Genomic DNA, 25,308 nt, shown 5'->3' with positions numbered 1-25,308 from the left:
TATCAATGAGAGAGAAACATCGATCAGCTGCCTCTTGCACGCCCCCTACTGGGGATGTGCCCGCAACCAAGGTACATGCCCTTGACCGGAATTGAACCTGGGACCCTTGAGTCCGCAGGCCGATGCTCTATCTGCTGAGCCAAACCAGTTAGGGCCTTTCTGGAATTTAAACAGCAAGAAAAATATGTTCTTCCCCACTGCTTGCTCTGCCTCCCATAAGCTGGTTAGCCTTCCTCCTGCTTCCCACCACAGTTTCCTGTGAAGAGTGTATGAATGTAAAAGCTCCTCCCTTATCTCTTACCCAGCCCTTCCTTCTTGGGGCTCCTAAAACTGAGACCCAAACGAGAGGGTTTGATTAAAAAACCCAGCGTTTGTGGCTTTTTAACCAAGTTCTCACCTAACTTTCAAAATCTTCTTCTAAATATTTATAACAACGATAACAATGGCTACTGTTTAGTAAGAATTTCCTGTTTTCTAGACACTGTGCTGTGTGTCCTTTTAAATGTCATCTTAACCTTCATAACAACCCTACAGGATATATTATCATCTATACCCATTATCGACCCCATATGAGTTTCAGAGAAGTTGATGTGACTTGTTCAAGGTCATCAATCTTAGTAATTGGTGGAGCTATAATTCAAACGCAACCCTGAGTCCCAAGCCATGTGTCCCTCACCCACTTTACCTCCCAACTTATCATACTGCTTTGCATTTTATAGGTTACAGACATTTCTAATTCCTTTTTCTCCTTTTCACAGTGTCATCTTGTCCCTGGAGGTCAAATTGCATCTGCTGCATAGCTACATGAACGTGAAGTGGATCCCAGTGTCCTCTGATGCGCAGGTGAGGACATTTCCACCCGACCCTTGTTGATCCTCATTTTCAGTGACAGGGAGAACAAGATCTGGTGATGTTCTCTTTCTGAATCTCTTCTGAGTGATGGCTTATGATTCCAAATTAGGAATAATTGGAAAATATCAAATAAGTTCCCAAAGATACTTTTTCCTGTCTTTCTACCTGTTAGTGCCTCCCATTTTCCACATCTCCTCTCCAACCAAGCTCTGCTTTTTGATACTAAAACACATTCTTCAAGAAGAGTTTTCTGGACTTTTTGATGAACTTGAGGTTATCACTACTCTATCCCAGTGGTTGGCAAACTGCGGCCCCTTGAGTGTGGCTCTTCCACAAAATAACACGTGTGGACATGCATGTACAGTGCAATTGAAACTTCGTGGCCACACTCAAGGGACCAAAGAGCTGCATGTGGCTCTCGAGCCGCAGTTTGCTGACCATTGCTCTATCCTAAGCTGTCTATACATAGACCTCTGTGTTGACACCAGAGGAGACAGAACAGCTTAAAGAGCTCCTGATCCAATAGGTTCTGAGGATGTCATCAGTATCCATAGAACAGGATCACAGGAGCAAGGGCAAATTGATGGACTCTAGTGTTGAGTAAAAGTTGAGGGGCTTCAGAATGGTTGTAGTTGGTCGGTTGGTTGCAGTTAGACAAGAATTTCTTGAGTTTAATTTTGGGAAGAATTTAGCATAGAGAAATTTAGAATCAAATAAAGAATGCTCCAGTGTGTATAGAATATTCTGTCCTTACCCAGAGGCCATGTACTGTAGTTCTTCATTGCTCTAAAAGAGTTGCAGGCTTCATTATAACAGAAGGAAGTCATTGCAGGTGGTGACATTAAAGTTAGATATTAGATACATCTATTCCTTGTCTATGAGAGAGTGACTGGAGCTGGGGAAGGACAATGCCTTCCTGGGTGACCCTTCCCCATCATGATAGCAGCTCTTCTCTAAAACTAGGCAGTCACTCTTAAGGACAGTTCATAGGGGTGTTACCACCCTTTTTCACTTGGCTAATTCTTATAGCAATGGCTACTGGGAGTCCCATGAGCCATAGGGATAAACTAGGGATCCCTGGGGACCTCCCCCAACTCAGACCAATGAGATAACTGACAATCCTGTTTTTGTCTCTTCCAGGCTCCCCTGGCCCAGCCTGAGTCCCCCACTGCCTCAGCAGGAGATGAGCCCCGGTCCACTCCTGAGTCTGGCGAATCAGACAAGGAGTCAGTTGGCAGCAGTTCCACCAGCAACGAGGGCAGCAAGCGGAAAGAAAAATCAAAACGAGATCGGGAGAAGGACAAGAAGAGGGCAGATTCTGTGGCTAACAAACTGGGCAGCTTTGGCAAAACCTTGGGCAGCAAGCTCAAGAAGAACATGGGAGGCTTGATGCACAGCAAGGGTTCTAAGCCTGGAGGGATGGGAACAGGGTCAGGAGTGAGCAGTGGCACCGAGACACTGGAGAAGAAGAAGAAAAACTCGCTGAAGAGCTGGAAGGGTGGCAAAGAGGAGGCAGCTGGGGATGGGCCTGTGTCTGAGAAGCCTACATCTGAGTCTGTGGGTAATGGAGGGAGCAAGTATAGCCAGGAGGTGATGCAAAGCCTGAGCATCATGAGGACTGCAATGCAAGGGGAGGGGAAGTTTATTTTTGTTGGAACCCTGAAGATGGGTCACCGTCACCAGTATCAGGAGGAGATGATCCAGCGCTACCTTTCTGATGCTGAGGAGAGATTCCTGGCAGAGCAGAAGCAGAAGGAGTCAGAGAGGAAGATCATGAATGGAGGGGTAGGAAGTGGGCCTCCTCCAGCCAAAAAGCCAGAGCCAGATGGTGGGGAGGAGCTGCTGACTGCCCCCCAAACAGAGTCCAAGGCCATGGCATTTTCTACTGGCTACCCTGGGGGCTTTACAATCCCTCGGCCTTCTGGGGGTGGAGTTCACTGCCAGGAACCCCGGAGGCAGTTGGCAGGGGGTCCGTGTGGGGGTGGCCTACCACCATATGCCACCTTCCCTAGACAGTGCCCTCCTGGGCGACCCTACCCCCATCAGGACAGCAGCCTTTCTCTGGAGCCAGGCAGTCACTCCCAGGATGGAGTTCATAGGGGTACATTGTTACCACCCCACTTCCGTGTGGCTGATTCCTATAGCAACGGCTACCAAGAGCCCCCTGAGCCAGATGGATGGGCTGGAGGGCCCAGGGGGCTTCCCACAACCCAGACCAAATGCAAACAACCGAACTGCAGCTTCTATGGACACCCTGAGACAAACAACTTCTGCTCCTGCTGTTACAGGGAAGAACTGAGGAGGAAGGAACGGGAACCGGGTGGGGAGCTGCTCGTGCACAGGTTCTGAATGAAGGGACCTTGGAGGGCAAGGGGGTAAACCAAGAAAGTTAAGCTCAACTAATTGGCTCATCAAGACCCAGCCCCATACTGATGGGGCAAATGCAGTAATGTTTGTGGGAGCCTGGCTAGAAACTTTTAAGTGTGTGGGTGCTGGAGAGTTGCCAGGCTGGCAAGAGCAGGTCAGGGCTGGACGGTGCCTCAAGAGCTGCACTAGTCCTTTGCAGATCTTAACTTGATGGGACTGAGGTGGTACAAAGGAGAAAGATTCTGTCTCATAACCCCTTGGGTCCATGAAAGCAGTAGGGGCAGGTTTGGTATGTGGGGATAGGGAGATGGTTAGCCATCTGGGAAAGAAGGCAAAGGTGGTTCTCAGTCAATAAAAGAAAAAAAACAGACCAAAGTTCTTTTAGGTTGAAAAAAAGTGCATGGTGGTGGAGTTGGGAGTGTGGAGAGAAATTGGGAAATTAAGACAAATTGGCCATTGATTTGAATTAAGATGGAAATTAGGGTTGGATAAATTCTTCCTCCTGAAGAATCTGGAAAGACAGGGCAGTAATGTATGCTCATAGATGCCTATTAGGAGGGAGGTAGTTTAAATGGGTTTGTTGAGATGGAGAAGGAACGAACTTAAAAGGGGAAGCCTTTTCCTCTTAAGTTTTATTTCCCTCTAAACACCATCTGTCATCTGTTCTAGTTTGAGGAGATTGTTGATTGCCCCCTATCTTTTCCTCATCCTTTTTGAGGGCTGAACTCAGCTAAATTAAGGTTGTGATCTTTTTAAAAAAGACTTTAATTTTATTTTTTTTAAAAGTTCCCTCTGGGGAAGGGAAGAGAGTGATGAGAAGAGCAGCTGTGTGTGTTGAATTTTCTCCAGGTGAACTGGTACAGAGGTGATCTTTTTTTAACTACTTAGCAATAACTATATATTGGGGTTTGAGTGTGCCTTGGGAGGGGTGGGAGAAGGATAGACCTTTGGCCAGACTGTTTCAAACAAAACCAAAAACCTAAATAGAGCACTACCATCCTCTGCTGCTGCATTTCTGTAGAAAGCAACTTATTTTTCTTTTTTTTAAGGAAAAGAAACAAAAGACCCCAGCAAGCAAAAACATTTTTTAAAAACAAATTTTTTCCTATTTAAGTGATTCTTTCTCCTTCCTCTCTGTTTTTGGAGAATGAACTTAACATCCCGGCTTCTTTTGTTAAGCCATAGCTGACCTTAATCTGTGGTTAGTTTATTAAAATAAAATACTTTGTAAGAAGAGATATTTTTTATAATTGGACTGAAGTTGAAACATGGGGTATAGGCTGGAGCAATTTATAAAAAGTTAGAGAAATCTATTTTAGTGAACTGTAACCACAGATCACAGATTACTCCCGATGAGATGATCTGTCTTTGGAGTCCTCCTTTCCCTGAGCCTACCCTTTCCCCAGGGGGTGGGAGTGGGCCCGTGGACAGTGTGAGGAGCTCCTTTGCATTTTGCACAAAGCACAAGTCTGGACAGCCTACGCCCTGGCCAGCACCATTTTTAAGAGCTTTAAACCAGAGGACCTAACCTAGGCCAATTTTCCTTTTCCTTTTCTTTTTCTGGGAAAACTTCAACTATGCAATTGTATACACTCCTGGGTACATACAAAGAAGGGGAATAAGTGTACTTAAGTGTCCAGGTGTTAACTGGGGCTATTTTTCTGTATTTGGATTTCTCTTTGGAAGTATGTACTCATAACCCACCCCATGGAATGTGATCCCCACGTTTGCTCTGAGGCAGACGCCGCCTGGGTGTAAGGGGGGGCGGGCGGCGGGGGTTGGCGGGGGCCCCTCGTGTATGCCATATGTTGTTTCTACCCAATCAGGAAAGTTGTCTTGCTGTTTCCCCCTTGGTAACAAAAACACCAAGACTGTCCTCTTTATTGGATCTGCTCACATTTTAGAAAGATTTCTTCCTCAAACTTGAAAGTCACTTATTTCCCAAATCTGATACTGTTGATTTCACCATTTCCTATGGCTATGAATTCTCAAGTTTTTATTTGAAAATAGACCTGTTTTAAGGAAGCAATGAAGTCAAAGGAGTTAGATTCCAAAGAGGGTATGTATACCAGTATATTCAGGGCAGGGCTGGGAATAGTATGAGACAAGCACTCTTCTCAGGCACAAAACTGAAGAGGGTACTGAAAAACTCAATAATCAAGATAATGTTTTAATGCAGCATTTTTAAAAAATCAATGCGAAAAAATCCATAATGAACAAAATGTCAATCTTAAAGACCGGATTCAACAGGACTGGGATCAAGAGTGAGGGAAATAAGACTGAAATGAGCAAGTATAGGGTTGAATCCTGTCTTTATTTAAAACTGATAATTTGTTCATTGTGGTGGTGTTTTTTTACATTAGTTTTGATTTCCAAAAAATACTGCATTAAAATAGTATCTTGGTTACTGGGTTTTGGGGCACCACTTAAATTTTGTGCCCCAAATGAGTGCCTTGCTCACCTCACCCTGTTTCTGGAGTTAGAACAATACTAGTGAGACTGCCACCTCATGGGCTTCCATTCCCTAACATGCACCCGAACAACAGGTGGCTCAAACTCACACCTTGAATTTGCACGACTCACTTAGCTTTCTCATAGGCGTCCGTCTATATCAGCGGTTCTCAACCTGTGGGTCGCCTAAGACCATCCTGCATATCAGATATTTACATTACGATTCATAACAGTAGCAACATTACAGTTATGAAGTAGCAATGAAAATAATTTTATGGTCGGGTCACATGAGGAACTGTATTTAAAGGGCCAGAAGGTTGAGAACCACTGATCTATATCATAGGATTCTGGCCTAGACCAATAGGAGTGGAAACAGACCAGAGATTTCCCTAGAGAATAAAACCAGGAAAGTTTTGATTCTCCACTGGACTGCTGTGTTTGGATTTGTTCTGTTACTAGTTCTAGGTAATACTTTTTGTTTTTAAAAACAGAGGACAAATGAACAAAAATGGAAACCTTATGTCGTTTGTTTTTCTTTTGATTTATAAATTAACCAATACCAATTTCTTCTGACTTCTTTTCAATAAAAATGATGGAAATTCGGGGGGAGGGGAGGCTAGGGGTCAGTTTGGTAAAAGAGGGCTTTATGTAGGCCTTATAGCTTTTTTGTTGTTAATCCTCACCTGAGTATATTTTTTTAGTTGATTTTTAGAGAGTGGAAATATCGATGTTTTGAGAGACACATCAATTGGTTGCCTCCTGCCACAGGATCGTACCTGCAACCCAGGTACATGTCCTAGACCGGGAATCAGGAATTGAACCTGAGACCCTTCCGAGAGCAGGCCAGCACTCTAACCAATGAGCAACACTGGCCAGCGCAGCCCTATAGTTTTATTTATTAAGAAATATTTTTCTTAATTTGGGTAGGTAATTATTTATTGAAGCATTAAATAAACCTCTCCGTTGTAAGGATGAGGGACCCTGAGTCAATGGATGTTTTTCTATTGGGATGAGTAGGGTTTGTTTTGCTTTATTCTTTGAGGGAATTGTGTGGGGTGGGGGAGTGAGGGAATAATGCCTAGGAAATGAACTTGGGTTGGTTTATGGTATTTTGGGAAGATGAGGGGGTGGAAGAGGCAAGCCCATGCAATTACTGTTTTGGGAGAAGGGAAGAGAGTGGTACATGATGTGCACTCAAACTGAGCAAAAATTCCTTAGTTAAGGAGAGGTCTGTGGGTGAAGGGGGTAAGCAGACCCCTATAACCCTAGCTGAGGGATGCTGTCCCTCATTCTTAAATAAGTGCACTTAGTTCCTTTAATTCAGGGTGTTGGGGTACCTATTGAAGTTTTTTATTGGAAAGGGGAGATTTTCCCCTTTTGATTTAAGATAGTGCTACCCCTCCACCCTAATACACTCCAGCCCTGATGGAACAAGTATACTATAAGATAAGCCTCCAAAATCTTCTCAATCTATGCTGGTTTTACTGAGGGTTACAAGATTTAACCAAAAGTTTTCCCCACATACTGGATTCTATCAAAATGAAAAGATTATATATAAAAATATATATAAATTTTAAGAAATTCAATCTCATTCTGGAGTGGGGATGGTGTTAAACAGTGCTGTACAGGCCTGGAGAGAAGTACCCTCCCTCTTGCAATTTCTTCTCAGGCAAAACTACAGCTCACAGACCAATAAAACAAAAATTAGCAATGACTTTGTATTGTATATTTGGGAGGGGATACTGAGCCAAAAAGAGTGGGGCTGGTTCTGAATGACTTGAGAACCTAGCTTTTCCCATTCTTATTCCTTTCTAAACAGCCACTTGTCCGAGGTTCTGGTCACATTTTTTTCTTTACCAATAAAGGAGCTTCAGAAATGATTGTCCCTGAGTTACTTGGACACCTTGGACTCTGTCCTCTTATTTCTCCAAGAGTCAGTGCCCCAGACACATAGCCACAGGTGAGAAGACAGAATTAGAAGCCCCTTCCTGGCCTGGAATCATCTGCACCGTAGATTTTTCTAGTTTCTTTTTCCCTCCAGGCCCTTTAACTGTAGATTCAGTGAGTCATACAAGCACTCTGTCTCACTTTGTAGATACCCAGTCTACAAATCACAGGGTGTTTTGCTCCATGTACTTAAGTTAATTAACAAAATATTATGAAGTCTCCTGTGTAGACACTCCATGGCACCTTCCTCCACCTGGTGAGTAAGGGGCTTTAGAAGAGAGGGAAGCTGCCTGCGAGTAGCAGAACTGACTGAAGTGGGGGTGGGAAGGACTAAGGCCTCTTTCTGTGTTTATAACTGGATCTGTGACTCATCTTATGAGTCACTCAGCTCCTCCTTCAGCTGCCCCTTCTGGCAGCCTTCATTCGTAGCACAAACCTACAACCAGATCAGGATTCTGAAAATGGAAAAATCTGATAGTTCCACCCTTCCTTTCGTCCACTGAGCCTCCACTGGGAGTGTGTGGGGTGGTGAGAGGTGGTTCTGCGGTTAATTACCCCTCATCTGCTGCCCTCATTGCATTCCTGGTTGGGGACTAATCCAAGTCACCTTCCCCCCACCCCCAACTTTCCCCCAATCTGATATTTTTCTCTGTATTCCTCTGCTGTTCCTTACCTCAAAGTATTAAAGAATAGAATGAGGCTCTTGAATGAAAGGTGGCGGGAGAAGGAAAGTGGATAATATTTTAAAATTGTGGTACACACCTCTTATTGCAACAGACCTTGGGAAGTATTTTCTTCCCCTGAGATTGAAACCCATGGAATGCAGGTGGGGGTGGGGATGCTCAGTAGCTTTGAGGACCTTGAGAATCAGGTATTCCTCTTTGTTCCAGATTGACACCCTGTCTCACAATATGTATTTTCACTCTTTCCATAGTTGCAGCCAGACAGGGAACTTGTAAAGCTGAGGCCGGAAGGGTGTGTGTGCTGGGGGTTGGAGAGAATAAAGTGACACTGGGCCCCCGCCTATGGATTGCTGCCTCTGTACAGACTCAAAATCAATAAAACAGCAGCTCATTAACTCTTTGTATTTTATTTCCTGTCTTTTTCATATCTAAATATAGATGTCGCATTCATACCCTAGTCCCCCTCATCTGCAGTCCTGCAGTTCCTTTACTTTCTTCCAGTGCCCTTCCCCCACCTTTACTTCTTGGGTTGCAAGTGGGTAGGGAGGAGGAATGGGATTGTTGAACTGAACAGAGGTTTCCAGCCCTCAGCTTTCAGAATCCTGGACATGAATTATTAATTTGGAGATCTGGTGTCTGGATTGGAGGGAGGGGTCATGTACCTGGGGTGGGCTCCAGTTTCTAATTGGTTGGGGTGGTGTGTGTGTGCGGGCATGTGTGCATGTGTGTGTTTGATGGATAACGTTGGTGAGATCTTTTCCTTGGGCCTCCCACCCCCACCCCAGAACGTGCACATAAACATACCTGTACTTGTGTCTGCATCGTGGAGAGATTTCCGTTTCTCCCCTTTTCCGCTGCACCGTGCATACAGGTATGTTTCATGCTCTCTGGGGAAGGATGGACAAAAACACTAACTCATCCCCCTCCCCAATTCTTGGGTCTCCCCAGGCAAAACTACCCTGTGGTCCAATTTCCATTTCTCAATTCCTTTTGGTAGGTCTGTCAGGAGAGGCTGTAAGAAGGCCTTACTTAACTACTTTTATGTTCCCCTTCCTCCACCCTTGCCCCTTTTAAGATATAAAAAAACAGCTTCCCAGGGAAGCCATCACTCAGAGTCTAGAGAAGTGGCCCAAATTGTTCTAGTTTAATATTCGGTATTACTGCTCCCCTCAAACAATCTCCAATTCTCACGAACAGGAAGTGAATAGGAGTTGGGAGTAAGAGTAAAGGAGGGAATCTGGGTATTTCCCCCCAGTTCCCCATTGATTCCTCACCCTTCCCAGGAGCCTCCACTTCCTCTCCACTTTCCTAAAATTGTGTGTATGCTCCTTTAAGGGGCTGGGCATCTCTCCCGCCCTCTCCCGAGTCGACTGAAGTTTCCGAGGAGCCTCCTCTAGCTGGACACAGCTTTCAAAGACCCCAAATCGTGCTCCATGCACCTCAAATGTTCCTTTGCCCTGACTGTTCCCTTGCCTGGATCCCATCCCTGACTTCCCTTCCTCTCAGCTACAAGATCCAGCCTCTCCCCAAGGGGCTTGAGCATCCTTGAAGTTTCCCACCTTTAACTGCTCCGTCCCCGGATGGAGCGGGAGAAATGTGGTGGGGGGGCCGGGGCCAGAGTTTCAACATCGCCCCCCAGAAGGAGGAGCCAGAGATGGGGGTAAGGAGAGTTGGGCTTGTGGGGAGGGGTTGGTCGGTCAGAGGGTGTGAGTAGGGAGGATGTGGAAATAGAAGAAAAGGATCTAGAGCAGGAGGAGGGTGTGTCTCATATTCTCTGGCTGATGGAGCTTGGTCTGTCTTTTTCAGTCTCAAGTTCATCGTCTCATTACCCATTAACCAGCCCCTCCCTTCACTGTCTGCCAACCCAGGCCCTGAGCTCCCCACAGCCACTGATCTCAGTTTCCCCGAGTCTGAGTGTAGGCCTCCAAAGGTGGCTGCTGAGTTAGCCCCAGACCCCAGGGTTGGAGAGGCCGGGGGAATAACGCTACACCCTTCACAGCTCTCTGGACCACAGTCTATCCAGGGGAGTGGGATGCCAGAGCCCAGGAGTCCTCAACTTGGCAGTTGCCTGGCCTCTGGATGCCTCCCAGGTAATAATGTCCTTCCAGTATTTCTGATCATCAGAAACGACTTCAAATTTCATCCTGCTTAAATCCTGTTTCCTACCTTCACTAAAGATACCTTCATATTCCTTTCCTGGCTCAAAGTGCTGCTTCTGCTTGAGGCTTGTTCTCTTCTCTGAACAGAACTGTCTGGGAGCTTGGACCTTGGTGATCTCTCTGTTTTCTTGACCCTGTTACCCCTTTTCTCATTTACTTATTCAATAAATATTTAAGTGTACTATGTGCCAGGCTAGAGTAAAAGATTACAAATTCTCTCCTCATAACCTTTCATTCTTAGGAGTTAGAGGAGGATCTTAATCTTTCCTCTTTAGATCCTCCTGTCTCAGAGGAGTGGGTGTACACATGTGGGCAACACTGGAATGGTCATAACCTGGCTTCTCCTGTAGGGGAGCAGATCCTAGCATGGGCCCCAGGGGTGCGGAAGGGGCTGGAACCTGAATTGCCTGGAACCCTGATCTGCACCAACTTGAGGGTCACCTTCCAACCCTGTGGATGGCAGCGGCGTCAGGTGAGATGGTTAGGCCAATGAAAATGACAGCTAGAGGGAATAGGTAGCAGAGTCTCTAGAAGGATTTAGACAACCATTACAGGAAGTGTGAGGGTTATTCTTTTTTTTGTGAAAATTTTGTTGTTGTTAATCCTCATCTGAGGATATTTTTTGCATTGATTTTTAGAGAAAGTGGAAGGGAGGGAAGGAGAGAGAGATTGAGAGAAAGGGGGGCAGGGATAGAGATAGAGAAAGCAAGAGAGAGAAAACAGACAGAGACTGACACAGTCAGACAGCGATTGGTTGTTTCTACATGTGCCCTGACCAGGGTGGGGATTGAACCTGCAACCCAGGTAAATGTGCCTTGACTGGGAATCGAACCCTGAGACCCTTTAGTGTATGGGTTGGTGTCCTAACTATTAAGCAATCCCACCTAGAGAGTTACTCTTAAAGGCTCTCTTTGGAATGTATCAGGGATAATCAATGGGATCTCATCTAGAAAGGTGAGGGGCTACCGAGATAGTATGTGAGATTTCAGATGTCTTTAGCATGTCATGTGCTTCCTCTAGGAGACTCCCCTAAGCAGTGATTATGATTTTGCCCTGGTCAACATTGGGCAATTAGAGGCTGGTAAGTGTGGGGGGCTGGTAAAGGGGCTTACTGGGGGTGTTGGCTACCCTCCTCAATCCTTCCTCTATTCTTAGAGGACAGCCAGAGATGCAGTGGGATGGGCAGGAAGAGTTCCTCCTAGAGCAGTGGTTCTCAACCTTCTGGCCCTTTAAATACAGTTCCTCATGTTGTGACCCAACCATAAATTTATTTTCGTTGCTACTTCATAACTGTAATGTTGCTACTGTTATGAATCGTAATGTAAATATCTGATATGCAGGATGGCCTTAGGCGACTCCTGTGAAAGGGTCGTTCGACCGCCAAAGGGGTCGCGACCCACAGGTTGAGAACCGCTGTCCTAGAGGGACCCTGATCCATGGCTACACTGCTCTCTAATTTTTTACTTCAGTGAGTAGCCTGTCTCGAGTCCAACTCCACCGTCCAGGGTCCCTGCTTAAATTTATCCCTGAGGAGATCCTGATTCACGGCCGAGACTTCCGGCTGCTCAGAGTTGGTTTTGAGGCTGGAGGACTAGAGCCTCAGGCCTTTCAGGTAAGAGGCTCCCAACCTAAGACCCCTTCCTTCTTTGAGAACCTTGGGATCCTTTCCCTGGCAATTCCCAGTACTCCCTTATTTCCCAGGATCCCTCTCATCATTCGCTCTGCCTCTTTCCTCAAGGAGTGGCTGGGATAAATGATAGTATAATGAAAATACAGGGCCTGAATTCTAGCCTGCCTCTGCCAATTATCAGGAGTATGAATGACTGTGGGCAAGTGTCTTCCTTTGAAAAATAGGGAGGGTTGGAGGAGATGATTCCTAATATCTTCCAGAATTAACATTCTGTGATTCTGTGGTTCTAGATGTACTCTCTTGACCCCAGGCCCCAAGACCTGTAGAAGCCCCCTTCCTTAGGGATTGTGTTCACTGTTCTTCTCTGTTGGTGGCAAAGACAGTGAAGCAACACACCCCATTTCCTTTTCACTTCAGTCTGAGCCAAAAGGATGATGTACTTTCCTCCACAGGTGACCATGGCCATTGTCCAAGCCAGAGCTCAGAGCAGTCAAACCCAACAGTATTCAGGGATAACCCTGAGCAAGGCTGGTGAGTGAGGGTGCTTTGGGATAAGGAAAAGATAGAGTCTGAAAAATCAGAGGCTGGTTGAAGACAAAAAGAGCTGAGCAGCTGTCCTCTTTCTCTTCTGTGCCTCACTCCTGCCCTAGGCCAGAGTTCTGGCTCCAGAAAATCACCTATTCCCCTCTTGGAGACTCCAGAAGACTGGGAGACTGAGAGGAAAAAGCAGGGGGCCAATGGCTGGCGGGTTAGTCTTGTCAATGAGAGATTCGACGTAGCCACCAGGTGATCCCCCAGTCCACCCCAACTGCTGTAGCCTTCCTTATCGTCCCACAGTTCTCTGACTCTTAAGCTATGCTTCCCACACACTCCAGCTTCCTAGGACAACCACAAAGCTATCCCCCTTACCTCCTGGGTCTCTAAATCTGAGATCACTTGGAATGATCACCTCCTAAGCACCTCCCTTGTAATCACAGGTTTGCGTTATGAGGTCACTGAGCCAAGATGTGACATTACTCTCAATTTCACAGCCTCCCCCGTTACTTCTGGGTCCCTAACCGAACTCTGGACAGTGAGGTCAGGAGAGCATTTGGCCACTTTCATCAGGGCCGTGGACCGGTCAGTGTGAGGGTGGGGATTAGAGGGTTATGGGAGGTCAGGGGTCATTGTGAAGGGAGGGGGTCCCTGTGAGGTCAGTGTGGGGGCAAGGGCAGGGTGAGGCTAGGAGTTCCTCCCACAGTGATTCTCCTCTCACCCATTTGAAGCGCCTGTCCTGGCATCACCCTGGGGGTAGTGATCTTCTCCGCTGTGGAGGGTTCTACACAGCCAGTGACCCTAACAAGGAGGACATCAGGTGAGGGAAGTTTGATGAGAATTAAAGGTTAGGTGTTCTGAGCAGATGCCTTCCCTTACTTTCTGACTCTCTCCTCCAGATCAGTGGAGTCTATGCTCCAGGCTGGGCATTCTGACGTTGTCCTGGTCGATACTATGGATGAGCTGCCTAGTCTTGCAGATGTCCAGCTTGCCCATTTGAGGCTGAGGGCCCTCTGTCTGCCTGGTGAGAATAACCTTTAACCCCTTACCGCACTTGTAGGTCTGCTGACCCTAACCTGGCTTTCCATTTGCCTGCTACAGACGAGCAACCAACCTTTCAGCCCAATGAGCCTTAGTTTTCTACTCAACTCTCCCATCTCCCACATACTAATTTCCTATCTTCCAGACCCCAACATAGTCTTTTTGTTAACAGCTTTATTGGGATATAATCTACATAGTATAAAAATCATCCTTGCCCTAACCGGTTTGGCTCAGTGGATAGAGCGTCAGCCTGCAGACTAAAAGGTCCCAGGTTCGATTCTGGTCAAGAACATATGCCTGGGTTGTGGCTGGATCCCCAGGAGGGGGCGTGCAGGAGGCAGCCGGCCAATGATTCTCTCTCATCATTGATGTTTTTATCTCTCTCTCCCTCTCCCTTCATCTATGAAATCAATAAAAATATATTTTAAAAAAATCATCCTTCACCCATAAGTATACAGTTCAATAAACTCTGTACAAACATTACCACAATTTAACTTTTGAAACCTCATGGCCATTAGTTACTTTTCATTCCTATCCCCAGCCCAAGGCAACACTACCCAACTTATTCTTAACCCTTCAGGCTATAGACCCTGAATCCTGAATCCCGAGTTCTGATCTCTTTGCCCTTCTGATCCCTCTACTATCCATCAGATTCATCTGTATCTGAGGATAAATGGCTCTCAGCCCTGGAAGGAACACGATGGTTGGACTATGTCAGGTACTCCCTCTTTTTCTAAAAATGACTTATAATTCAACCCTCCCCAAACTTCCATTAACTTAGATTCCTAAGTGGCCTTCCATTAATTTTTCTCCTTGGTTTCCCAAGAAGGCTGTTATTTCATGCTCCTTAGAAGGAGAAGGCAGGATTTTGGAGTTGGCCTCTATTCTGTCCCATGACCCCTCACTCCTCTTTTCCAGGCTTATTCTTCCCTCCTCTTCCTCACCTCCAGGTCTTGCCTTCGAAAGGCCAGTGACATCTCAGTCTTAGTGACATCTAGAGTTCGCTCTGTAGTCCTTCAAGGTGAGTTTCTTGGGTCAACTCACTCCATTACTTGAGTTTTTCCTTTACCCACCTAACTGGATTGTGCAAACGTTATTTGCAGGCCATAGAAAATTATCAACCTAAAAATTAGCCTGCTATATTTGTTCAAACATTTAATTAACCCACCCCTAATGCCTTGGCAGGGCCAGACCAAATGATTTCATGGACCTTACTAGTATACGGCCCACAGGCCAGACATTCCCCACCTGTTATAAAGCTTGTCCCCTTCTAGTGCTAGCATCCTCTTCTCCCTTTACTAGGAACTACCTATGAGCTCTAACTCATCCTTTAGTGCTACCTCCGCCTCCCCACCACAGCTTGTGGTCCTAACAAGAGGATTCTCTGCCCTCAGTTCCTATTCTTCCAATATAGATGGGGATTGGGGTTGGGATGGGAAGGACAATGTGGAAGCTGATTTGAGATTTATAATGCTGCCCCCTACATGTGAGGTTGGGTATTTCTATCCAGATGGAGTCTATGAAGTGAATCATTCAAGGTCTTTGTTTTTTCTTTACTTCTATGTGCCCTCTCAATTCTACCTACCCAAAACTTTTCCCCTCTGTGCTTCACCACACTTCTTGCCATGTTTTCTTTTCTCATTCTCTTCTGCCCTAGTTTCTTGGCCCCTTCTTCTTTGTCCCTTCTCCCTCTTTATCACCAGAGCGAGGTGATCGTGATTTCAATGGCCTCCTCTCTTCACTCGTCCAGCTGCTTTCAGCCCCTGAAGCCCGAACGCTGCTTGGCTTCCAATCACTAGTGCAGCGAGAGTGGGTGGCAGCTGGACATCCCTTCCTGACCCGACTTGGGGTAACTGGGGTCAGTGAAAAGGTGAGAGCATTTTGGGAGGGTATTGGGATGGGGGCCAGTATTACTTAAAAAGAGGATCAGAAAATTATATAGTATAATCCACTGGAGGTGAATAAGGTCTGAAGGGTACTGAGGTTAGGCTGAGTTTGAAGGGAGAACCCAGATGAGTGAGGGACCACACTTCCTATCATGCTCAATTCAGATCTCCATTTCCTGATCTCCATAGTGGCCCCTGTTCCCTGTGTCCCTCTCATTTGTCATCCTCCCCTTTTAGATTCCTATAGTCCATTCCATCCTCTTAATTTACCTTTTTTCAGGCCCCAGTGTTTCTCCTCTTCCTTGATTGCGTCTGGCAGCTCCTCCAGCAGTTTCCAGCTGAGTTTGAATTCTCTGAGTTTTTCCTTCTTGCTCTTCATGACAGTGTCAGGGTTCCTGACACACTTACATTCTTGAGAGACAATCCCTGGGAGCGTGGAAAGCAGAGTGGACAGGTCAGTGACTTTCATTTTTCTCTTGTCTTCTACATTACCCCACCCTCATTGAGGAGTACTTTCTGAAGTTTAGTTTTGTTTATGAAAAGTGAGGTCTATGGGTGAGAAAGGGGGAGGTTGGTGCTCTCTCTCAAGACTGGATTTTCACCCTACATATGATTCCTGGAGTAAGAGATGAGCAGCTTTTCACAATTTCTCTCTAGACCTGTGAGAAGGAATATCTATCTATCTATATATCTATCCATCCATCCCGGTGCAGATTCGTGCACCAGCGGGGTCTCTCGGCCTGGCCTGTGGGGATCAGGCCAAAACCTGTAGTCCGACATCCCCCGAGGGGTCCTGGATTGCAAGAGGGCATAGGCCAGGCTGAGGGACCCCACTGGTGCATGAATCCATGCACCAGGCCTCTAGTTTGCATATAAGATCTTTGGTTAATCTCTTCCCGCCCTCCATTTCCCCTTCCCTCTGAGATTCAGCAGTCTGTTCCAGGTTTCCATGCCTGTGTGCCGAGCGTCTGCCCCCTGGTGGTCAGTGTGCATCATAGCTACTGGTTGAATGGTCGAACAATTGCTTAGGCTTTTATATCTATAGATTTTTTTCCTTTGTTTAACCATCTTTTTTTCTTGTTTTCCTCTGTACAGTTCAACTCCTATACACAAGTCTATACCCCAGGGTACTCCCACCCCCCCGCTGGTAACTCTATTAACTCACAGCTATCTGTCTGGGACTGGGATTTACGCTACAGCAATGAACAGATACTACAATTCCATAATCCTGGCTATGACCCGGAACACTGCCAAGATTCCTGGCTCCCTAGACAGCAGGTAGGTGTCTGAACTCCCTAAATTTCCTTGACTTTCTCACAGGCTCATCCTACTAGATGGGGGGGGTGGGGGGGGGAGAAGTGGAAAGATACAGTGTCTAAGCTCCCCAGGGAAAGCTACCTTACTCCTCTTCTACAACAACTGTCACTTATTGTTCCTGACTGTCCCCAGGAAGACAGAGATCCTAGAATAGCAGTGGGCATCCTTTTGGTCCTCATCTTCTGTCTCACGCATACATTTTACAAGTTTCCCTAAAATCAACTTTAATCAGTCCTGAGGCCTATTTTGAAACCTAATGAAGAGAAAAAAGAGAGTTCTCAGTGGAGGCTTGTAGTTGCACCACCAGTGCAGTGAGTAGTAGCTGGACATTCCTTCCTGACCCAATTTGGGAAAACTGGGTTCATCTGGTTTCTAGGTCACCAGTTGATTTTCCTTTCTCCTTTAGCCAAGCTTCATGGTTCGTGGACCTCCCAGTTCTGTGTGGCTCTTCTCTAGAGGGGCTCTGACTGCCCTGAATCAGCTCTGTCCTTGGCGGGACAGCCCTTGCCTGCTGACAGTCTCTTCACGCTGGCTCCCTCGACCTGCTATATCTTCGGAAAGTCTAGCTGATCAAGAGTGGGGGCTCCCCTCACATTGGGGAGCTTGCCCTTTACCCGCAGGGCTGCTGCTTCCTGGGTACTTGGGACCCCAGATCAGGCTCTGGAGACGCTGCTACCTAAGGGGAAGGCCTGAGGTCCAGGTGAGAAGACAGGGATGGGGAGTAGGAGAAGGGTTTGACTGCTGAGCCAGATGCCCTAGGAGAAATAAGATGTTTCAGGAGGAACCAGATATTCCCAGGATCAGGAACAGCAAGGGGCTGGGGAAACTGGGAAGTGGAGTGGTGTGGGAGTATGGGTGGATGGGGAAAACTGCTAGTGGCTCAGACTAAGTGGAACCTAGGGCACAGTTGGAGGGGGAAGAGAATTAAAGATGCCAGAAGTAGTGGACAGATTTCAGAAACAGAGAGCTAGAGCTGCACTGATACTGTTCCTCTACTTCTCCCCACTCCCTTCCCAGAGGGGCCTCTCAGCTCCCACCATCACGGGCCTCCAGGATGAGCTATCCCGTCTTCAGGAGCTAATAGAGAAATGGACTCCAAGAACATCTCCCGAGGACCGCTCCCAGAAAAGAGATCCAAATCCCATTCTCTCCCAGTCCTGTTGACATGGCTGGCTTTCTCGTGGGCAGGGCAAAGGGGCGCCTGGGGTGAGAGAGGGTTCTAACCCTTCCGGTTTTCCTCATCGGGACTTGCCGCCTCAGCTTTCTCATTCCAGCCCTCAAACAAGACCCCTGACTTGATTTTCCATTGCAGAGGGGTGGTGCTACCTACAACTCTTGCTCTGTCCTGTTTAGTTCCTCAAGAGTGTATACAGTGTCTTGTGATTTGAACAATTAAGAAACAAAAACAGTCCAAAATATGATCACCTGTTTTTGGTTTGTTTTTTTTTCAGGGAAATTTCATCCCTTTTGGATATCCAACTGTTAATTTTGAGTTCAGGCTTCATTTTCACCTCCTTTTGCTGCTTCTTTAATTCCAATTCCTACTTCTCCCCTTAGACTCTAAGGGGAGCTTAGAGCTTCCTATGGATATGGAGTGGATATGGGAGACACCCTGTCTCTTCCAATTGTCTATTTTTGTAGTGAATTTCTATGTAAGGGGCTCATTAAAGCACAGTATTTATACTTGTTGCTGGCACTGTTTCTCGTGTCCGAATAAAGGATCCTAGGTGAGTGGGGTAGGTGTAGGGTGGGTGTGACCCAAGAGAGAATGGCACTCACCACGCAAATTATTGATAAGGAAATAAGGGATGGGTCGGGGAGGCTCTGCAAACTGCACGTGCAATTTGGGAAGTGTCCTTTTCCGTGCCTCCCACTGAGGAACAGGTGGTGCAAAGCATACCAAGAAGCGGTTGCTGGGGCCAGGGATGTTCTGGAGGTTGAACCTCTGGGTTTTAATGTCAACCACCCCTCAGCTTCGGTCACACTTCATCTGTAAGCCTCGGGTTCCCCGGAACCCCTCGGTAATAACCGCGACGTGAGCCGAGACGTCACTTCAGCGGCGACACTGCAATCCCTCCCTTGAAGGAGACAAAAAACTAACCGAGCCCAGGCTGGCGCTGCGGGGCGGGGAGAGGGCTGCCCCCGCGCTGTCCTTGGGTGAGGGGGTTCCTCAGCACACCCTTCTCTGAGGAACAAAATCTATGAAAAGTTTCGTTCCCTTCGTTTTCAAGTTTACATTTGGGAAACAGCGTGGTCCTGCAACGTCTCATCAGCCTTGGGAGGGTCTGGGTCCCCGTCCTCCCTTCCTCGCCCGGAGCGCTCGCGGGCACCCGCGCCGCACCTGGGAACGGCGGGCCCTGAGATGGCCGCGGCCGCTTCCGGCTCCGCCCACCGCCGCGGCCCGCCCGCCCCCCTACGTCCGCCTTCGCCCCGGAAGTGGAAGTAGTGACTGAGGTCGGGGGGCGGAGTCGCTGCCTGGAGACGGCGCGAGCTTTTTCGCCATGGCGGCCGGGCCGATCTCCGAGCGGAACCAGGGTGACTCGGGGGAACGAGCCAGGAATGGGCTTCGGGGGCCGGGAGGCTGGACCGTGGCCACCAGTGTTTCCGTCGGGGCGGGAGTCTGGGCTTCCCCGGGGGCGCGAGACCGGCCCGGTGCCCACTGGGGGCGGCGGGAGGCCGGGTTCGGGCCAAGGCCTGTAGGCGCGATGCTTTCTATGCTCAATCTTCTGCCTTCCCGCTGATAAGAAAGTTGTAAAGAGAATTTGCAGGCGTAAGAAGATTCTGTTGTTCCTGTAGAAAGGGAGGTGTATGAGCTTAGGGAGGTGTATGGGCTTCATCTAACGGGTTTTTTTTGTTGTTGTTTTCTTTTTGCTCCTATATCCTGTCTCCACCCCCCACTTACCCCGCTTGGTTTTCACCTTCATGTACCTGTCGTCCCCTTTCCTGTCCATTCCTCCCGGCCCTAACCCCCTTCTCCCGTCGTCCAGATGCCACCGTGTACGTGGGGGGCCTGGACGAGAAGGTTAGCGAACCGCTGCTGTGGGAGCTGTTTCTCCAGGCCGGGCCGGTCGTTAACACCCACATGCCCAAGGACAGGGTCACTGGTCAGCACCAAGGTGAGTCCGTGCGCTGCTGCACTGAGGGGACACGCTGCTCTTTGAGAATCCCGGCAGTATTCGCGGCAGCTTTGCAATAAGCAACCTCAGCATTTCTGTCTCTTAAGTCTGTGCAGAGTTTGTTTCTGGGACCGTTCACCATGGAAGTGAGGTTATTCTTTCTTATTTTTGGTGCTTTCGAAGGTGGATGAGGTGTACCCCGTTTTGCACCACTTCGCTTAAGCTAACCTCCTCCCTTGCACTCCTCCAGGCTATGGCTTCGTGGAATTCTTGAGCGAGGAAGATGCTGACTATGCCATTAAGATCATGAACATGATCAAACTCTATGGGAAGCCAATCCGGGTGAACAAAGCATCAGCTCACAACAAAAACCTGGATGTGGGGGCCAACATTTTCATTGGGAACCTGGACCCAGAGATTGATGAGAAGTTGCTTTATGACACTTTCAGCGCCTTTGGGGTCATTTTGCAAACGCCCAAGATCATGCGGGACCCTGACACAGGCAACTCCAAAGGTTATGCCTTTATTAATTTTGCTTCGTTTGATGCTTCGGACGCAGCGATTGAAGCTATGAATGGGCAGTACCTCTGCAACCGCCCTATCACTGTGTCCTATGCCTTCAAGAAGGACTCCAAGGGTGAACGTCATGGCTCAGCAGCCGAGCGACTTCTGGCAGCCCAGAACCCACTCTCTCAGGCTGATCGCCCTCATCAGCTGTTTGCAGATGCACCACCTCCACCCTCTGCCCCCAATCCTGTAGTATCATCATTGGGAACTGGGCTTCCTCCACCAGGTAAAGTTTTTGATTCAAAATATGTTTGTTTTGGGTTTGGTGGGTAGGGCAGGAAGAAGGAAAAAGAATAATAAAGGAGGACATTGAGTCACTGGGTGATGAGAGGAGGATTGAGGTGTGATGGTTGTGATGGGGAGAAAAGTTGCTGTTTCTCCAGGAAGTTGAAGTTGTTTGTATTGGCTAACACTGCTTTTTTGAGAAAGCTGGGAGGAGGAGAAAAGAGCTCATCCTATATGGAGAGGCCACGCTGGAACAGGCTCACGAAAGACATTCTCTCCTCACTATCATTAATTCTTCTTCCATTTCCTCTATAGGCATGCCTCCTCCTGGCTCCTTCCCACCCCCAGTGCCGCCTCCTGGAGCCCTTCCACCTGGGATTCCCCCAGCCATGCCCCCACCACCTATGCCCCCTGGGGCTGGAGGACATGGGCCCCCTTCGGCAGGAACCCCGGGGGCTGGACATCCTGGACACGGACACTCACATCCTCACCCATTTCCACCGGGTGGGATGCCCCATCCAGGTAGGTGTTCTTTGCTGGGAAAGGGAGGGATGAGCTTGAAAGAGGATCTCTACCACCACTTATTTCTGCCCTTTTTCCTTTAACAATAATAGATAGTTCCAGAGCTGAACTTACTTTCAGACATTATTTTATAAGAAGAAACACAAAATACTTGACTCTGTTTACTTTAACAACTACCACCCTGTTTCCATTTAAGTTTTTCTAAAGAGTATAACTATACTTGCTGTTTTCTGTTTCCTTAACTTATACTTCCTCTGACTTTTACCCCAAAGCAGTGACCTAATTGCTAAACCTAGGGGACACTTCTGCTCCTTATCTAGTTGGACCTTTGTTCTTACTCAAAACTAGCCATGCCTTTTTAAAAAAATTTTTATTGAATTTATTGGAGCATTGGTTAATAAAATTATATAGGTTTCAAGTGTACAATTCTGTAATACATCCCTCACCATTTATTCCCCTTTACCCATTTCTACCTCCCTCCACCCCCCTTTCCTTCTGGTAATCACCATACTGTTGTCTGTGTCTATGAGTTGTCCATGTCTTTTTGTTTGAAAATCTTATCTCTTGGTTTCTCTGGATGTTTATCTTTCTGTCTCCTCAATCTCAGCCACATTAGTAGACTCTTTTTTCTCTGTTTGTACCGGTGTAGTTTCAGTACTTGCACACCGATGCCTCCTGATCTGTATCTCTGACTCATGATTATTAACATTCTAGACACTAATCCTGCTGCTAAATGGACAGCTCCACTTTTCTACCCTTCCCTTCCAACCCTATTCTTCCTCTAGTATTCTTTGTTTTCAGGTGCTTAATTCAGAAATCTTGGAGCTGTTTGACTATTCTGTCTTTGGCATCTGCCATGACTGCCAGTGCCCAATTTCAGACTCATATACCTTTACTAGAGGCTGGATGCACAAAATTTGTGCAAGAGTAGGCCTTCGAAGCCCTGGCTGCCTCTTGGCCCCATCCACTGTTCGTTCTGGAAGGTCGTTCTACAGTCTGGTCTAATTAGCATATTAGCTGTTTATTATATAGGATTCTTTCTTTTTTTCTTTTGTTAATCCTCACTCAAGGATATTTTTTCCATTGATTTTTAGAGAGTGTGGAAGGGAGAGAGGAGGGAGAAGGAAGGAGAGAGAGACAAACATTGGTTGGTTGCCGGCCACATGCATCCCTTGTCTGGAATCAAAACCTCGGCCCTTTGGGTGCACGTGCTGAACATTTAATTACTGGCCCACACTGGTCAGGGCATCATATCCTCATTATTTCACATCTAATTTATTGTAGGAACTTCCTCTCACTTTGACTCCAATTTTCTCTACCTTTGATAGTTTCACAGAGTTATTTTTCTAAAACACATGTTTGTACATCCTTACTAAAAATTATTCTGTTGTTTCCTTTTATCTACAGAGAAATTCCAGACTCATTGCCATAGCATTCTAGACTTTTCTTGATCTGGCCCCTGGTTAACGAAATTACTGGTTCTCCTGGAACTTTGTTGCTAAAAAACACCTATGATTCTAATCTTTCCTGCCTTGGATGTTCTAGTCCTACTCTGTCCATCAGAAAAATTCTTATTCATCCTTTAGAAATAGATCTTTGCTCAGATAGTATCTCTGTGACCTTTCCAAATTCTATCAATAGAATAATTCAGCGGTCATGAGGACCGAAAGGTTGGTGACCGCCGGACTAATTCGCTCCATTTGTCCTGTACTTCTGCAGCACCATTACAGTGCCTAAATCATGGGAAGAGCAAGTGAAGGAGGGAGGAATTGCTTGGGTAGTTCGTTGGTTTGTACTGTTGGAATGCGTTCAAGGATAGGTGCACTTTTTAATCAGCCTTATTTTCCATTCTCTTCCTGATGTCACTCCATTTTATCTGCCCTTTCTCTTGTGTGTCTGTTCTCATAGGCATGTCTCAGATGCAGCTGGCCCACCATGGCCCTCATGGCTTAGGACACCCCCATGCTGGGCCCCCAGGATCTGGGGGGCAGCCCCCACCACGACCACCACCTGGCATGCCTCATCCCGGACCTCCTCCAATGGGCATGCCTCCCCGAGGGCCTCCGTTTGGATCTCCCATGGGTGAGTAGGCTCTAGCCACCTCCCTTCTCCTCCTCATACATCATATTCTTTTGGCTTCCTTTGTCACACCTCTTTTTCCCCTGCTCTGTCTATTCTCTCCCTACATTCTCCCAGCATCAGCTATCTCCTATTTCTTGCTTTTACTAACTTTTCTTTCTCTTCTTACAGGTCACCCAGGTCCTATGCCTCCCCATGGTATGCGTGGACCTCCTCCACTGATGCCCCCTCATGGATACACTGGCCCTCCACGACCCCCACCCTATGGCTACCAAAGGGGGCCCCTCCCTCCACCCAGACCCACTCCCCGGCCTCCAGTTCCCCCTCGTGGCCCACTTCGAGGCCCCCTCCCTCAGTAATTTCTCATGCTCTTTCCTCTTGTTTTATTTCCCCAATATCTTTTCAATTCCTTGGACCAATCAGAGTTGCTGTAGTTTCTTGGGGTTAAGGCCTTGATCCCATTTTTTTTTTTTTAAGATTTTTTTTACTGATTTTTAGAGGGAAGGGAGAGTAATAGAGGGAGAGAAACATTGATATGAGAGCAAAACATTGATTGGCTGCCTCCTGCATGCCCCCTACTGGGGATAAGCTGGCAACTCGGGCATGTGCCCTGACCCAAAATATAGCCAGCAATCTTTCCGTGCATGGGACGATGCCCAACCAACTGAGCCACACCGGCCAGGGCCCATAGGCCTTTTTTTAAAGTGTAATTTTTTAAAACAGGAAGTTGTTTTTTCTATGTTGGTCCCAAGTGTTTTGCAGATGTACAGAGAAAATAAAGCTAAATTCCTTGTTTATTCTTTGTGGTGTTTTCCTTGACAAAGTAACTTTTTTGTAAGAAGAGGTGTCTGTTTATTGGGAGAAAAATGATAATGTAGGAGTGAGGGTGTTTATTCCACATTTAAAGACTTAGTTTTTAATGTGCTGCTGTAACTGTTAGACCACTGTGCACTATGGCGATTGTTTCCTTATGTCAGGCTTCTACAGTTAGTTTATAGGATGGAGACTCAGTATCAATGGCAGAGGGTTGTTAAGTGAGAACAGAAGTAAAGTTACTGGAGATATGCCGGCAAACTATGAAGTAACATGCACAAAGTGATTCAACATAGTACTATTTGTAGTAACTAGATTGGAAACAACTCATATCCATCAGTAAGAGACTGATTGAATAAACTGGTAAATTCACACAATAGAGTACTGAGCTGAGTAGAAAGTATGCGGAAGATGCTACATACTGTTGTGAAAAAATCTCCAGGATATAAAGATAGTAACACAGAATAATGTATAGTGTGCCACTTTACCTATCTTACGGGTTGTACATAATGAATACATTTGTTTATATTTAAAAAATGTAAGGATAAACCAAAAACTAGTGGAAGTTGATACAACTAGCAGACGGGAGGAGAGATGGAGGAAAGCTAGCCAAACATCTACGTTAATGTGGTTTTCTTTGGAACTATATACTGCAAAACAAAGTTGGAATTGGGACATAGGAACTCTGATTTACATCACATTTGAATCTACTCAAAGACTTTTAGTAACTAGACTAAATCCAATGGCTTTTTTTTTCTCTTTCTGTTCTTTGCCCCATTTAATTTGGTTGTATCACCCCTTCTTGAAGCTATCAGCTATCGGTTTTGACTTACGTAACCATAAACTTTCCTAAACTTGAGGCAAGAAAAGGTGAGCCTGGCCCTCTTGCTCTTTTGTTTCATTCTCTGACTGACATTTTTATGGCACCTACAAGGACTGTGCTGGGGCAGCAGAGGATGCGAAGATGAGCAAGGCCATTCTGCTGTTAATCATTACCGAGGGGATATAGACTGACATTTATTATGAAATAAAACATTTTGAGAGGGGGCTGGGGGCGGCCTAGAAGGGGTCAACTGGCGGGGGAGGCGGGGGGGTGGGGAGAGAAAAGGGGATATATGT

General features: G+C 46.8%; 3 protein-coding genes and 1 long non-coding RNA gene across 17 annotated transcripts in view; 3 read left to right on the top strand and 1 right to left on the bottom strand.

Moving 5' to 3' along the window:
* Positions 1 to 6,190, top strand: part of OTUD7B (OTU deubiquitinase 7B) — a 57,036-nt gene extending 50,846 nt beyond the window's left edge. For all 10 annotated transcript variants that reach the window (XM_036344731.1, XM_036344740.1, XM_036344739.1 and 7 more), the window contains 2 exons: positions 759 to 843; positions 1,993 to 6,190. In XM_036344731.1, coding sequence (XP_036200624.1) covers positions 759 to 843; positions 1,993 to 3,201 — 1,294 coding nt within the window. In that variant the 3' untranslated portion in view covers positions 3,202 to 6,190. The remainder of the gene's footprint in view (positions 1 to 758; positions 844 to 1,992) is intronic.
* Positions 6,191 to 6,466: 276 nt separating this feature from the next.
* MTMR11 (myotubularin related protein 11) lies at positions 6,467 to 18,288 on the top strand. The gene is made up of 17 exons (XM_036344742.1): positions 6,467 to 9,960; positions 10,300 to 10,390; positions 10,810 to 10,931; positions 11,480 to 11,540; positions 11,929 to 12,071; positions 12,542 to 12,620; positions 12,740 to 12,875; positions 13,121 to 13,208; positions 13,355 to 13,443; positions 13,523 to 13,647; positions 14,316 to 14,382; positions 14,615 to 14,685; positions 15,368 to 15,534; positions 15,831 to 16,004; positions 16,646 to 16,828; positions 17,274 to 17,567; positions 17,885 to 18,288. Exons 1-17 carry the CDS (start codon positions 9,895 to 9,897, stop codon positions 18,029 to 18,031), a joined length of 2,103 nt encoding a protein of 700 aa, XP_036200635.1. The 5' UTR covers positions 6,467 to 9,894; the 3' UTR covers positions 18,032 to 18,288.
* LOC118673653 lies at positions 9,048 to 19,234 on the bottom strand. 2 transcript variants are annotated; one of them, XR_004973434.1, is made up of 3 exons: positions 18,647 to 19,234; positions 15,821 to 15,976; positions 9,048 to 9,187 (listed from the first exon to the last, which is right to left on the bottom strand). It is a non-coding gene; the product is annotated as an uncharacterized LOC118673653 (long non-coding RNA). The 2 variants fall into 2 exon arrangements; XR_004973433.1 differs by lacking the exon at positions 9,048 to 9,187 and adding an exon at positions 13,345 to 13,424.
* A 27-nt stretch (positions 19,235 to 19,261) lies between these two features.
* SF3B4 (splicing factor 3b subunit 4) lies at positions 19,262 to 24,173 on the top strand. 4 transcript variants are annotated; one of them, XM_036344743.1, is made up of 6 exons: positions 19,262 to 19,402; positions 19,855 to 19,983; positions 20,234 to 20,776; positions 21,091 to 21,297; positions 23,206 to 23,379; positions 23,548 to 24,173. In XM_036344743.1, exons 1-6 carry the CDS (start codon positions 19,369 to 19,371, stop codon positions 23,733 to 23,735), a joined length of 1,275 nt encoding a protein of 424 aa, XP_036200636.1. In that variant the 5' UTR covers positions 19,262 to 19,368; the 3' UTR covers positions 23,736 to 24,173. The 4 variants fall into 4 exon arrangements, with proteins under 4 accessions (XP_036200636.1, XP_036200637.1, XP_036200640.1 ...); XM_036344744.1 differs by lacking the exon at positions 19,262 to 19,402 and adding an exon at positions 19,426 to 19,637; XM_036344747.1 differs by lacking the exons at positions 19,262 to 19,402; positions 19,855 to 19,983 and adding an exon at positions 19,993 to 20,129.
* Positions 24,174 to 25,308: the final 1,135 nt, after the last annotated feature.

This window comes from Myotis myotis, unplaced genomic scaffold (assembly GCF_014108235.1).
Source record: "Myotis myotis isolate mMyoMyo1 unplaced genomic scaffold, mMyoMyo1.p scaffold_m19_p_18, whole genome shotgun sequence".
Classification (NCBI taxonomy): Eukaryota; Metazoa; Chordata; class Mammalia; order Chiroptera; family Vespertilionidae; genus Myotis; species Myotis myotis.
This window is presented reverse-complemented; position numbering and strand designations above follow the sequence as displayed.